The sequence below is a fragment of the Cottoperca gobio genome, chromosome 10 (assembly GCF_900634415.1).
Source record: "Cottoperca gobio chromosome 10, fCotGob3.1, whole genome shotgun sequence".
NCBI lineage: Eukaryota > Metazoa > Chordata > Actinopteri > Perciformes > Bovichtidae > Cottoperca > Cottoperca gobio.
In genome coordinates, this window is record NC_041364.1 from 10,529,060 (window position 1) to 10,542,958 (window position 13,899).

The 13,899-nt window shown below is 38.4% G+C and overlaps 3 protein-coding genes across 6 annotated transcripts; all 3 read right to left on the bottom strand.

Annotated features, from left to right (window-relative positions):
* Positions 1-4: 4 nt before the first annotated feature.
* On the bottom strand, positions 5-7,231 carry top6bl (TOP6B like initiator of meiotic double strand breaks). Of its 4 annotated transcripts, none has more exons than XM_029441977.1 (14): positions 7,127-7,231; positions 6,757-6,880; positions 5,675-5,728; positions 5,477-5,589; positions 5,195-5,269; positions 5,070-5,125; positions 4,909-4,944; positions 4,435-4,630; positions 3,547-3,670; positions 1,195-1,353; positions 983-1,104; positions 540-650; positions 364-462; positions 5-259 (listed from the first exon to the last, which is right to left on the bottom strand). In XM_029441977.1, the coding sequence occupies exons 1-14, from the start codon at positions 7,145-7,147 to the stop codon at positions 212-214; spliced, it is 1,338 nt and encodes a 445-aa protein (XP_029297837.1). In that variant the 5' UTR covers positions 7,148-7,231; the 3' UTR covers positions 5-211. The 4 variants fall into 4 exon arrangements, with proteins under 4 accessions (XP_029297837.1, XP_029297836.1, XP_029297835.1 ...); XM_029441976.1 differs by having other exon boundaries at positions 540-641; positions 4,876-4,944; XM_029441975.1 differs by having other exon boundaries at positions 4,876-4,944.
* Positions 7,232-7,944: 713 nt separating this feature from the next.
* Positions 7,945-9,807, bottom strand: tstd1 (thiosulfate sulfurtransferase like domain containing 1). The gene is made up of 4 exons (XM_029441779.1): positions 9,690-9,807; positions 8,688-8,816; positions 8,370-8,532; positions 7,945-8,150 (listed from the first exon to the last, which is right to left on the bottom strand). Exons 1-4 carry the CDS (start codon positions 9,700-9,702, stop codon positions 8,096-8,098), a joined length of 360 nt encoding a protein of 119 aa, XP_029297639.1. The 5' UTR covers positions 9,703-9,807; the 3' UTR covers positions 7,945-8,095.
* An 819-nt stretch (positions 9,808-10,626) lies between these two features.
* Positions 10,627-12,793, bottom strand: LOC115014714 (LRRN4 C-terminal-like protein). Its single transcript, XM_029441758.1, has 2 exons — positions 12,642-12,793; positions 10,627-11,801 (listed from the first exon to the last, which is right to left on the bottom strand). Exon 2 carries the CDS (start codon positions 11,797-11,799, stop codon positions 11,023-11,025), a length of 777 nt encoding a protein of 258 aa, XP_029297618.1. The 5' UTR covers positions 11,800-11,801; positions 12,642-12,793; the 3' UTR covers positions 10,627-11,022.
* Positions 12,794-13,899: the final 1,106 nt, after the last annotated feature.

Sequence of the window (13,899 nt, forward strand, 5' to 3'; positions counted from 1 at the left end):
ATTGTTACATATTATTTATTTTAGGGTACATAATCAACAAAAAAAACAAACAAAGGATTATCTCAAATCAGAAATTCAGTTCAATGTAAACCTTAAAAAAGAACATTTGATGTTACACACAAACTATGATAAGAACAAAGCATTTCTTTTTTCAAATTAAAGGTTAAATAGCTATGTCCATCAACACCACATTTACAACATGCAGACATGTTCAGATTTCAGTTCTGGTGGGCTCATCACTCTCAGGATATTCTTCCACCTGTGGAAGTAATGTAGTGTCAGATTGTGGATTAAAATCACATGACTGAAAGCGCTGAAGTGCGTCTACAGTAGCTGGTTGTTATCAGTTAACGTCCAACTCACCTGAGCTGAGTAGCAAATGTTCTTTGGAGTGAATTTCCAAGATGTCACCCTCCTCAGTGATTCACGGAGGGAGGCAGAGAGGTCGTAAGTGTCGCTCATCTGACAAACACATACAGATGGAAGTATGAGAACTATAAATATATGCACATACATTGTTTTAATTATTTGTTTCACACCTTCATGCTGTGCAGACAGGCGTTTCTGAAGTCCATGTTACTGCTGGAGCTCACAATACTGAGGGACGAACCGAGAATCACCTCAGCAGCTGAACGCATCTTCTGTTGGTTCTTAACACCCAAACATAAACTGTTAGGGCCCAAATCAATGATTCATTTTAAATAAATGTATTGATTCTCCTACCAATTAATTGATTATTGGTTAAATCTATGAAATGTCAGAAAATGTCATCTCCCAGAACAAGCAATGCAAAACCCAAAGACATTAATAATCAATAAACTTATTATCAAAACTGTTCTTAATTCATTTTTAACAACAGTCGATCGATCAGTCAAATAATTGCTGAAGCACTACACACTATTATATAAAATATAATATAAAATCCAACCATACGTGATTAAAGAAATATATTCCTCTCTGGCAGTTACTGTGTCAGACTTGCCTTTTTTCTTTGGTTTTGGGCTTTCAGTGTGTTCTTGAGCTCAGTCTGAACGGCTTTTGTGACTGCCTGCTTGTTGTTGTTCAGAATATCCTCCAGGTGGCGCTCTATCAGCACCTCTGTGGCTGTGGGAGGATCACAGACAACAGAAAAAAGGATGTAAGAAAGAGCAACTTTAACACCGTGTTTTGTGATTATACATGCAGCTCTCTCACCCATCATATCAGAGAGCTGGTAGGTGAAGGGGTCACTGTGCTGCAGGAAGATGTAAAGCAGGAGACTTTGCCGTATTGGGGCAGGACTTGATTCTTGCTCTGGATCCTCACAGTTTTCTTGCTCTACTGTGTACACAGTGCCCCCGCTGTGCACAAGATCTGCAGAGGTTAATCATTAAACTTTTTGTACAAACGAGAAGGAAATGATTGGAAAACATGATTGTTAGTGACAATATTCACTTTAAACAGTTAACACTGCAAGTCCACACTGGTACAGCGATGGATTGTAACAATAACAACATGTACGTAAGATTGTAATAAAAGACGCACCTTTCCGGTTGGGCAAGTAATTGTTACAACATTGGTTTTTACAGCTCTGATTTTAAAACTTGAGTTCACTTAAGTTCAACGAGTTAACAGAATCTTTCCTTGGGTGTAACAGTTCTGTGTTAATACTTCAAAATGCGTCACTTTTCAGGCCAGAGTAAACCAAAATGTAATGATTGTAACAAAGGATCTTCTCTCTATCAACCAAAGTCCAGAGCAGACTGCATTATGGGGCCTGTTTTTGTTTATATCCTGTGTTGTGAATGAATAAGCTACTTGTGATTTACGCAGGCCTGTGGTTTTGCTCGTGGTTGTGATTCACTGTGTAATCAAGAAATACTTATTATGCAAGAGTTTCTCAAAAACCAGAAGATTGTGAGGCGATAGAGCTCATTTAGTGATGATTAAGCTTAGTTCCAGAAAAAGTGCCTCTTTACTGTAAACCAGAACAACTCAATTCAGCTCTCACACACATGGTCTACAATAATCGTAGACTCAAGTCAAATCTTCGTTTAATTTAACTGATTACCAGAAAGAAAATCTCAAATTGCTCTTTGACTAAATTGAGGCCTAAATGAAACATTCAGGAAGGCTGTCTGTCATCACACGAGGATTCATTTGACTATTTCATTGAAGACCAACCACCTGCTTGTCAAGAGAGACCAATTCAATAATAACAATAAGAAGAAATATTTAGTTCATGTGCCAGTACTTTGCAGTCGAAAATGCATTTAAAAAACAAACGTCACCCGTATATGACAAAACACTAACATTCACACCTGCAAATATTGAACTGTTTTATTATTTAAAAAATATACCAAGATTTATGTAAGATTAGATGTTGTCAGAACATCACGGTCAATATGACAAATGTAAACACCAGTGGTGTGTAGCAACACATTACATTTACGCCGTTAGAGTATTGGGTTAGACACTTACTGATACATTTAGCTATAAATAATAATAAATAAATATATAATCAGCGGAGCTCACATGCACAACAACAATAGTCCAACAGCGAGAGATAAAAGAGCCCACGACACACACGATGCAGAAAGCCCCTCCTTTGAGGATTCAATGAGTGAAGTTTCTTTTCTTGTTGTTCAGTTTTAAGAGATTTAAAAAGTGCTTAACACGTATTTTGTCATTTGTCTGGTTCTGGATATGAAACTTTAATGACAATTAACATGCACTTCACATTTGTTATTACCTGTTTGAACTTAATAAGCATACATTGATGTAATAAATTGCATCTAATGAAGTTACTCGCTACTTGAGTAGTTTTTTAATCTTTAAGTATTTCTTGTTAGGATTACTTTTGCTTCTACTTGAGTCAACATAATTCTAAAATTGCAACACTTGTACTTCGAGTACCGTTTTTGTTTACTCTACCAATCACTGGTAAATACTGATTTCTCGTATAAGACAGGACGGAAACCTGAGCGTGCAGAGTCCAACTCATTGTGAACCCTTTCTGCGCCCCAAATCTCTGCTATGAGAATGTTTTTGCTATTTGAAAGCACAACTACTTCTTGCTTCACAATTAAAGTAAACCGCTAGTGCAGATCGGTTGCATGTGGACGTAATTCACAGGAGACAGATTTTTACAAAATGTAGTTACAATGATTTCACTGCTGAAACCCAGATTTCCGCAGTGTTCGAGCCTTTTCTCTCCAAGTGCTGTTACTTTAAGGCTTTGTTGTTACTGTGTTACTCTGTGTGTTATTCTTTCAACGTTCCATTGTTCTGTCTGGTTTCATTTATCCGATTCAAATCATGGGCCTTATGTGATCTATTAACGTTTTTATAGGTTGCTTCAGGCCAGGGCTGTATGATCATTCTCTAACACATTTGGTTGACATTAGTCTTATTCAACCCAGGCCTCATCAAGTGTTTCAGAAAATCCCTTTTGAAGACAGGATTAACTGTCCTGGACAGTAAAACCGGATTTTACCTTTCCTCTAGCAAATGACCTAAAGTGTATCCTGGCCATCAGTTTGTGTCCCATCAGCGGTTGCTGTCTACCTTTAAAGGAGGAGCAGTGAAGACCGTGCAGACCCACTTCCTGACAGTCCAGATGAGCAGGGAGGTTCTGGAAGAAGGTGGAGGGGCCTGTGACTGGAACATTACTGGGTCCGTATACCAACACCTGGACACATGTCAAGTCAAGGAAGACTAATCCAAATAAGATGCCTCAGCCAGCTAAACTGAATCATCACAAAAGGGCAGCAGCTGTATTAGAGTTTCCGCCAGATGCCTGATTTCATTGTTTAGGTCGTTACACAAAGATTATGATCTTATGTGAGGATTGGAACGTAGCTCGACCGGGGGGAGGGGGGCTGTGTGTGACGATGTCTGTAACTTTCTGACACGGAGGTAAGAAAGCAAGCTGGGTTTGAACTTCCATTTTTAATTTGTTAAACAGCTATTTCTGCAGTTTCTGGCTATTCTTTACAAATGTGCACCCGTATCACCATATTTAAAAAATATTCTTTATGAAGGCCGGCTTTGACTTTGAGTTCCTGTGTATATACTATAAACACATTTGATTTCAAACGTGGTTGGACAACACATCTTACAAATGTAGTTCTGTTCAACACAACCCGACCCATACTCTCACTTGTGAGGAACCCGAGTTACTTGAACTCCTTTACATTGACTAGTTATTCCCTCCCAATCCGAAGGGAGCAATCTACTGTTTTCCAGCAGAGTACCATGAGCCTCCTCCCTGCTTTCACATGACAAACTGTCTCAGTGCACTCTGGAATCTGTGGTGTGATAAAGCCACGTCATCTGCTAAACGCAGAAACGGAATCGTGCGGCCACCACAACAGACACGCTCCATAACTTGGCCGCGTTTAGGGATTCTATGAAAACCACAAACAGACAGATAAAAAAAACAGCAAAGGATATTTGTATGTGAGTGAGTTGTGTTGGCAGATTGGGGTACTGCAGTACACAGGGGCTCAGGAGTGTGACAGCCTGGATGCTGAGCTCCCCAAACAGGCCCTGGTCCATGGCTGCAGGTGGGATACTGAGTGGCAATCGGTCTCCAAGGACCGGGTGTCCTCCCTGACACCAGCAGCCTTTCTTCACACACTCTGGAGGCCTTTAAACCAAGGAGAGAGAATCACTTTCTATAAACAACAGTGAACATACTTGTATATGCCCCGGTATTCTTCAACATGCTTGTGTTAAAGTAATAGATTAAGCTTATAATAATAATTAGAAATATTATATTTTTGTTGCACATCGCAAGCTATTGGGTTCTATTGTTTTTCTCCTAATAGTAAGACAACATTGATCCACACAAACAACTACAGATGAAATAATATTAAAAACAGCATTTCTGACTGTGTTCTACAGGTAACATCCAAGATCAGTGACCGTTGGTTTCCCCCCGCTTTATTCTTGATCTTCACACTGCAAGAATATAAACACAACGTTAGCTCTTCTTAAAAACTGGGCAGAGGGGCCTTTATGTTTGTTATCATGTTGTAACTCAGAAAAGAAGGCTTATGCTTTGTCTACATAGTTGGCAGTCATACCTAAAGTCTCGCTGGAAGGTCTGCTGACTGAATTTGAATTTGAAGTGGATTTTAATCTGGGAAAAAGAAGTGAAGTGAAATTCTTGTTACCTATTTTAAAACAATACAGTGGATACAGATCCTACCTTTGCGTTAGCCAAACTGTACGTGTGTAGGAACGTTTCTATACGAGCACACCACTCTGGACTCGCATCTTTCATCTGTACAGTGCAAAGTATAGACAGATATTATATATTAAATTAAAAGTGTAGCATTTTTTTAATAAGTTTGGACCAATTACTAAGATCATTAAAGTGATTTCACCCAGATATCTCTTAACTTCATATAAAGAAGTTACTATACTTATAAAAGACATTGCTCACCCTCCAATATCACTAATTATAGAAAAGGAAAACGGTAGTTTGCACCTGAAAAGTCAGGAGTAATCTGAGGGACCCATACAGGTCAGTGAAGGCACACAGCTCCTCAGGGTCAGGCGGAAGACAAGGACACGCACAGGGAAACATGCACTCCTTCAGATCTGTGAGGATTAACGTAGTAAAAGGAAGTGATGTGGTGCACAAAAGACGAAGATGTGTGTATATGTTAGGTGTGTGTATACATACCAGGTTGGAGTGCTTTCATGTTAATCCCTATGCACCACGGACCAGCAGCTGCAACTGTACCACAAATAAAAACCCTGTTACAACACTTGCTGTATGTGCTATTTGTCCTATAAGTCCTAACAGCTGCTGGCAACAGTCACTTTCTTTGTCATGCTTTTTACAAAGAGGATTGAGTTTTCTTCTAATATTCAAGTTTTTTTCTCCAGTAATCAAATCCAGGCTAAAATCAGTCCAAATAAATGTGTATACTCATAAAGTCACTAATTGATCATGTCTTTATTAATGAGGTGATCTGTTTCATCTTTTAGGCTGGACTGATTGCACTTTTCTGTCAGTTTTCGCTGAAATTCAGTGTCTGATATACCAGTATTTTCAGATGTTTAACTTGAAATGCCATTTTATTTATATATGGATGGTCAATATACATGTTAGCATGGCTAGTTTTGACTGGAAATATCTCAAATGTATCACTTAATTTATAATGCTTATCAAAGGATTTGAGCTGAAAATTAGCTCTGGTCTTGTTTACACCTGGGAGTTTAGGTGGGGAGCTTTCAATCAAATCAGTACTTTTTTATTTCATTTTAATTAGTATTACTACTACTCTTTTTCTTCTTTTCTGTATTTAGATATTTCTTACTCTGCCTGTTTATTATTATATTTAAACATCACCTCTGTGGTATTTACTGTATTTAATGTCCTAATGACTCTAATGTTACATGCACAACTGTAAGAAAGTATGAAATGCATGTGGTTTTAACCATTCAATAAAGGTATTTGTTTAATAAAAATCTGTCTATATACAATTATAAATGTGCCTATAAATAAGGCAGCTCATTGTATCAACGTTTTGATGCCTTTTTTCCCACTACAGTTATTTACCTATATTTTACAGGTACTATATTGTATAGTGGAAATTAAGCTTTTTCCTGAATTAAATTATCATTGTTTTGACACATATCGCTATCTAATAAAATATGTTTATCCAACTTTAGACATTTGAATATCACTAGTGGGAACACTAGCTCACCCTGATGAAGCAGCTAACAATATAAAAAACTTGGCTGTTTGTTTAAACTTACCAGCGCAGTTTAGACTTTGAACAGAAGGTCCTGTTTCCGTCCACACAAGCACTAAAAGCCCTCCTTTAACATTTAAACCACTTTGTTGTCTTCTCTTTCCCAAAAGCTGGACAAACCGCAACACCTGAAGTGGTAATTAAGAACAAATAGTGGTTTAGCTAGCTATCTCTATATGCTATGCTAGCTAGCTATCTCTATATATGCTATGCTAGCTAGCTATCTCTATATATGCTATGCTAGCTAGCTTCAACCATTGAATTGCTCAAGTTTATGAATAATTACGAGCACAGGTTAACCGTCAATTTATCAATAATGTTAGACTTACAAACGGTGTGTTTCTAACTAGAATCACGTTTACTTAAACCATTACCTGCTGTATTTCTCTGAGCATCTTCAGGGAAATAAATGTAACTGCAATCCGCGCGCTGAATGGGCTTTCAAAATTAGATTGCGCACGTGCCTGGCCCGCCCGTGTAGTCTGTTTCCCCTTAAAATAATATACACATTTACAAACTCTCATACAGCCTTTTTTACAGCTAGCAATTATGTTAAATGTGTGAATGATATATATTATATTATACTATATTATATATATATAATTGGATATATATATATATATATATATATATATATACATACACACACACACACACACACACACACACACACACACACACACACACACGCTCATTCCATTGATCTGATACACATATCTAGGGGCCAGCACCTCAGTATATATTTTTGTTCTATTGGTATTCTTATTCTTTATATACTGTATATAATCTATATAGTACCTCTATTAGTTTTCTTTTTCTTCACTTTATTTATTGTATTGTAATTTATATTTATTCTTATTCATCATGTTGTGTTCTTGACCTGTACTTAGCCCGTGTTTCATTCTCACTACTGTTTCAGACAACTGAAACTGCTTACAGGGATAACAAAGGTTTAGCTTTTCTTAATATAGACACTATATTGTCTTTAAACTGCACCACATTTTCACATGATTTCAACCAAATCTCAGTCTTCCTCAGCTGACTTTTTGTTACTTTATACCGTCTGTTTGAACCTACATTTGATGCCACCCACTGTGTACATCTTTTTAGCATGTAGAAAGTGCTTTCTGGTTAAATATCCCTGGATATTTAGCTCTCTGAAATGATCCCAACAAATACATGAACATCTGAGTAGTAGATAACATAATTGATTTTACTTTATTCGTCCATTTTTAATACAAAGGATGTAGACTATGAAAAGAAAACAGTATAAAAAGATTTAGTTTTATTTCACAATTGATTTTTGTATAAATGTATATGAAGCCCAATCAACCCAACCCAAATCACTTTCCCTCTTTCTCAGACCACTCCTTGTATCCTCCGGAATAATTACGTGCACTGAAACAGAAGACAGAGGGACAACTTTTAGAACAATAAGAAAATATAATTTAGACAGAACACATGGACAGCAAAGCTCAAAGAGGCAATGTTACTGTGAGGAAACAAAACTGGTGTCAGGTGTACGGGAGTCACAAAAGCAAGATGGGCTATGTGTGTGTGTGAGTGTGTGTGTGTGTATGTGTGTGTGTAATGTATAGTAACCAATAACTTATTTACTTCACGTATCCGAGTTCGTAGGCTTTGCCTGTGGCAATTTCTCCTCGCTTGCCCATCTGGCAGTGAAACACCAGGTCTGGCGCGTTTGATGGTGGCTTGGTTACGCCGTACTTTGCCTCGAATTCTGCTGGCGCCATTGCAAGAGCAGCCTCTACTGTATCAACTGAATAAAGGGAAGGAGGCAGAAAATGTTTTAAGATTAAATAGATGATGACACACTTGTGTATCCAGCCACACTGAGAGTTCACTATGAGACAATAGTACATACTATATGTATTTTAACCTTGATATTATTTTTTTCCTCCATTTTAACCTCACCTGGGATGTGAACAGAACCTTGAATACGTCCTATGTCCACTTCCTTTTTAGTTCGAACATCAACCAGAAGGAGATTCTGACTCTCTCCCAGAAGTGCTTTTAGATCCTCATAGGAGATATCCTTGGTGACTGGCAATGAGACAGGAAATGCATAAAAAGGCTTTGTAAAGGCAGATAAGCACTTTATTGAACACTCCCATAAAATTGCAACATCCACTTTTTTAAACAAAGGTTAGGCTTCAAGTTATAAAACACCTGAAACAAGATTTTATTACTAACCATCATAGACCCCAACCTCCCTTTTCCCACTGTATGCACCCACACACTAGGCATGGGACGATGTGAAAATGTCATGTCATGATTATCCTGGCTGAAATAATTGACTTGGGTGATGATCATGTTGGCACGTTTTCTTGTGTGCGTTTCTTAAAATTAGGAGTACAGGCACAATACTTCCTTTGATGTAGCAGGTTACTGTATGCAAACAGATTGTTGTTGGGCATGTTTATTTAAAACAAAAACAAGGTTAGGGCAAATATAAAGAATGGAATCTGTCAAATGGTTGCGACAAGGAATTAAGAATGTGTAGTTGTGTAGTTTAAAAAATAAAGTAAAATAAAAGGGTGGTAAACACATGTTAAACTGAGGTATGATTAGTATTGTGTATGACGCATTTGGTACTATGCTTTTGCAAGGGTTGCCAATTAGAAAATGCTTTATAAAAAGGGATAACATCAGATATAATAATTTAAACCTTCATCCCACTCCTTTTCGGTGAATATTTATTTGTTTTCCCTTTAATTTAATTCCCTATTATTTTATTTATTTTATGTACTTCCTAAAACTAGGTACGAATTCCGAATACGTAACGTTAGCAACGAAAGCTACTATAGCAACTACAGTTTCTCCACCAACAATAGGGATGTTTCAAGCCGTTAAAGTTACAGGCCGCAGATAGTTAAATGATATCTGTCTCAGTGAGAGAAGTGAAAGAAGACTCACCTGAGCTCGCCATTCTGCTTGTATGAATATGAATGTAGATTTCATACGTAGTTAAAAAGAAATGCACCTTAGTTCTTCCTCATGATATATTTAGTGACATATCATTGGCTTAGACGGCGATGGAAGGCGGGACTTAGCTTGAAATTCTCCAGTCGTTAGCCAATTAAATTCCCACTAGAAGTGTTTTTTAGAAGAGTTTCAAAATAAAAGTTGAATTTAAAATTGAATTTAAAAACAGACCGTGTTGGAGGATTCAGATGAAAGTAGGAATATAGCACAATATAAAAATATTTCAGCATTCAAAATTGAACTAAAAGTATTATCAGTAAAATTTAAAAGCATGGCCCCTTTCAGAGTGGTATTATTCTAGATACATCATATTACTAACGTATTATTATTGATGCAAATTCAACATAGTCTATAAATTCAAAATTTGTTTTATATTTAAAATCTTAATCTGCAAAAGAAAAAATAACTTTCTAAGCTCTCAAATAAATGTAGTGGAATGAAAAGTACAGTATTTCCCTCTGAAATGTAGTGGAGAAGTATAATGTAACCCAATGTAAAGAAAATGCACTGTGCTTAAACTTAAAACATTTTCCACCACTGCATACAGATGGATATGAATAAATGAGAGGAGAAACATTACAAAGGCAGATGGTTCCATGCAGCGTATATGGGTCAATGAATGATTTGATAAGTGTTGAAATGGAGAAAAACATGTCCTATGGCCTTTACATTCGACAGATCTCCACCCAAATCAACATATATGGGGCATTTTGGACCGACTACTGTTGAGTTCCTCCAGTAAAGTTTCAGAGACCTGAAACACAAGATACATTAAAGCTTAAAGCTGTTCTTCTTCATTAAATTGTCACCTTACTACAACATCTAGGCCTATTCAACACCTCTCATATTAAATAAAAAAACAACCAAGACCTTTACACAGTTTTTTATTAAAATAAGTTTTAGTTTATTACAAAAGTCAGTATCTACTGTATCTTATATTTACAATTAATTTCAGCCATGATAAGATAAAATAACATTACAATAAACCTACAAAGTTTAATTTGCCAGCAAATAAACCTGTAGTTCTAACAACAAACTAAAAAAATAGTAACTTGTTAGTTTCATTCCTCTTTTTCCCAATATGTTTACATATTCCTTGAAACAGGAGTGTAAACAACTTCTTAATTCTATAATCAATTATAACACCACATCACAACACCACGGTGTAACCATTGTTCATGGTTCATGGTTACACCGTTGCTGCGCTCCCGGGCTCCAGGGGCCTGTTCGGTGTGACTGGAATGGATTGTCTGTGTTGTCTGGATCACAGAGTCCCCTCTGTGCTGTAAGATGGGTTACCTAGTCCATCAGCAGAGTCTCTTTTTGCCTTTTTACGCATTTGATGCTTCCACAGGATCACAGCTGTTATGATCAGAAGTAGAAGGAGGGCGACCCCTCCACCTATAACCCCAGCCAACAGTTTATGGTCAGAAGATTTAGGAGAGTCATACCGCTTACAAGAGAAATCTGAGGGGGTACTGTATCCTACACTGTTCACCGCCTCCACACACACCATAGTCCCAACTTCCAAAGATCCGACCAAACCTCGTCGAGAAACGTTCCCAAACTCCAGGGCTTCACTTCCCTGTATCACCACTCTGTACCCAGACACCACAGAAGATGGAGCACACCATTGGACCTCTATTTTCCCTATGTTATCCCCTTTACTGATTAGCAGCAGCACTTGGATGCGTGGTGCATGAGGAGGCTCATCCGCCCCGCTGACCCCAGGACAGAGGCACCCAGTCTTTGCTGAAATCTGGTCACAGGGCTCCTGATTCTCCAAGCAGGGGTCATATTGGCAGAGCTGGGGTGCCTGGTGAAGGAAGGTATTCTTCACGGAGTGCACCACTTCAGTAGAATGGTTGTGGTTGTTTAAGTACTCCTCATCTTCATAGTCCAAGCCAGTCATGTATATGATCCGAGGACGAGTGGCGGGAGGGGAAGTGGAGGCAGCGTGAGTAAAGAGGTGGGAGTGGAGGAGAGGCGAGGCACTCAGATAAAGGAGAAGCACGGCCAGGTTCCTGTACAGTGACTTCATCTCTATGGACAGAAATGACAAACATTAAGAATTAATTCTAAAAGTAATGGTTATTGCAAAAATAATAGAGAAAATAGACCCGCAACACTATTAACAGTTTATCCAGTCAGTCAAAGAGAATAAATACATCTACATTGGTCATTGCTTATCTATTGACCTTGTATAATAAGATTAAACCTAGAGGCCAGTTATGAAAAGGAATTTGAAGAGTAAATAAGGTTAATAAAAAAGGAACGGAAATCAAGCTGAAGTCACTGTAGTAGTAGTAACTGCTTCAAAACACAGAAACAAAAATAAAGAACTTGGTTACAATACTAGACAAAATAACAACGCAACAAGGATCCACAGTGTTACTAAAGATAATAGATAAGGTATATGAGATTCTAGAATTTGTTCCCCTTTTTAAAGAACTGTGTTTGTTGCGACTGAAAGACTCAAAACTAATTTATTTCGCTTGTTTACTAATAGGCTACGTTACCAAAGTTTATGGCTCGGAAATGGCTCCGTGTGTAATCAAACTTTTGCGGTGTTCTAGTTTCCATCCTGTAAACAACTTTAGATAAATAAATGCGGAGTGCTGGAGGAAAGAAATACAACAATTGGGGTGAACCCATCATTACTTCTATTTTCTCGTGGCGCCAAGCCAGATGAGTTTTGTGGGAACCCAGAGCTGAAGTGCAGATGGGTTTTCACTTCAAACCCAACACTTTCTTTGCTGCCTTGAAATGCAACTGATGACTACATCTCTCAGAATATCATTCCAAAAATCAGTCCAGTGTTTTGCATCTGGTCAACACACACATCAGCATAGAGATAAAGAAGGTTAAAATAGTTTACTGTACCTGTTTGATGGTGGTGGATGTTTCTAGTGTTTGTTCTCTCTTGTTCCCACTCTGTCGGCTCTCACCGTCTACTTGGTAGTCTTCTGCTCTGACTGTCTTAAGTTGTTTCTCCCAGACTCTCCCCTCCTCCTCAACACCCCCTCATGTTCTCCCCTCAGTGCCTCTCCCTCCCATTCTACTTCTCTCTCTCTCTCTCTCTCTCTCTCTCTCTCTCTCTCTCTCTCTCTCTCTCTCTCTCTCTCTCTCTCTCTCTCTCTCTTCGCTCTCTCTCTCTCTCTCTCTCGTCTCTCTCTCTCTCTCTCGCTCTCTCTCTCTCTCTCTCTCTCTCTTCTCTCTCTCTCTCTCTCTCTCTCTCTCTCTCTCTCTCTCTCTCTCGCTCTCTCTCTCTCTCTCTCTCTCTCTCTCTCTCTCTCTCTCTCTCTCTCTCTCTCTCCTCCTTCTCTTTCTCAACTTCCAATCAGCCGTTGTTGCTCTTTCTATATGTCTTTGTTTGGAATGTATGTGTGAATGCGTGTCGGGAACGTGGAGGGGGTGCTGGTCCACCATGTGCCTGTGTGCATATTAATTTGCTGGGCGGCAGCAGGAGGCAGGCTTGTGCTTGTTGCAGTATGTGTTTGTGTAATCTGTAGGTGCAGCGATCTGTTTTTGATTACATCTTGAAGAGCTCAACTTCCTGCATACTCTGCAGGTGTTCTCGTGGAATTTAACAGGACATAAGGTCACTTCAGTGTGTTTATGTGTGCCTTTGAGAGTAGGGGGGTGAAGAATGCATGCATGTGTATTTATTATAGACCCCCTCCACCGCTCTCGCAGCCCCCATTGTGACAAGCTGGAGAGGAACGATAAAGTCTTGTTCTCCTTTTATGGGGTAAAGCTGGCAAAGAGGGCAAGTTCTTTCTTACTCCAAGAGCCCTCATTACACTGAGGAGAGGAAAAATACCAGGGCCTTCTTCTTTCTCAACTTCAAAACTCAAAGGATTTACTACCCCACTACAAATAGTAATGACTTCTTATAAATGGCTTCCTTGACGTTTGAGTTGAGATGAGTCTGTTTATTGTTAAGTAAATGTGCATATTAAAAGATGTTTTGGAGGACAAAAACCAGAGATAAGTGAAGATGTGAGAGTTTGCACTTGCATGTATAAATCAACTTGTTAGGTTCACAAGAAGGGAAAATAACATAAATAATATGTTTATAAGAAAAGGACTGAGTGAAACAATATATCTTAAATGCACAGCCACGTACAGCAGGAAATAG

Bases quoted from the DNA above. Each gene is read 5' to 3' on its own strand.
- LOC115014714 (XM_029441758.1), bottom strand. From the start codon at position 11,799: ATGAAGTCACTGTACAGGAACCTGGCCGTGCTTCTCCTTTATCTGAGT.
- top6bl (XM_029441975.1), bottom strand. From the start codon at position 7,147: ATGCTCAGAGAAATACAGCAG. The intron at 6,881-7,126 runs GTAATGGTTTAA...TTACCACTTCAG, and splicing joins TGCTCAGAGAAATACAGCAG to GTGTTGCGGTTTGTCCAGCT. The intron at 260-363 runs GTGAGTTGGACG...TTACTTCCACAG, and splicing joins ACATTTGCTACTCAGCTCAG to GTGGAAGAATATCCTGAGAG.
- tstd1 (XM_029441779.1), bottom strand. The intron at 8,533-8,687 runs GTGAGGTTAAAA...CCCTTTATTCAG, and splicing joins AGGTTCTGTTCACATCCCAG to TTGATACAGTAGAGGCTGCT. The intron at 8,151-8,369 runs GTAAATAAGTTA...CTTCTGTTTCAG, and splicing joins TACGAACTCGGATACGTGAA to TGCACGTAATTATTCCGGAG.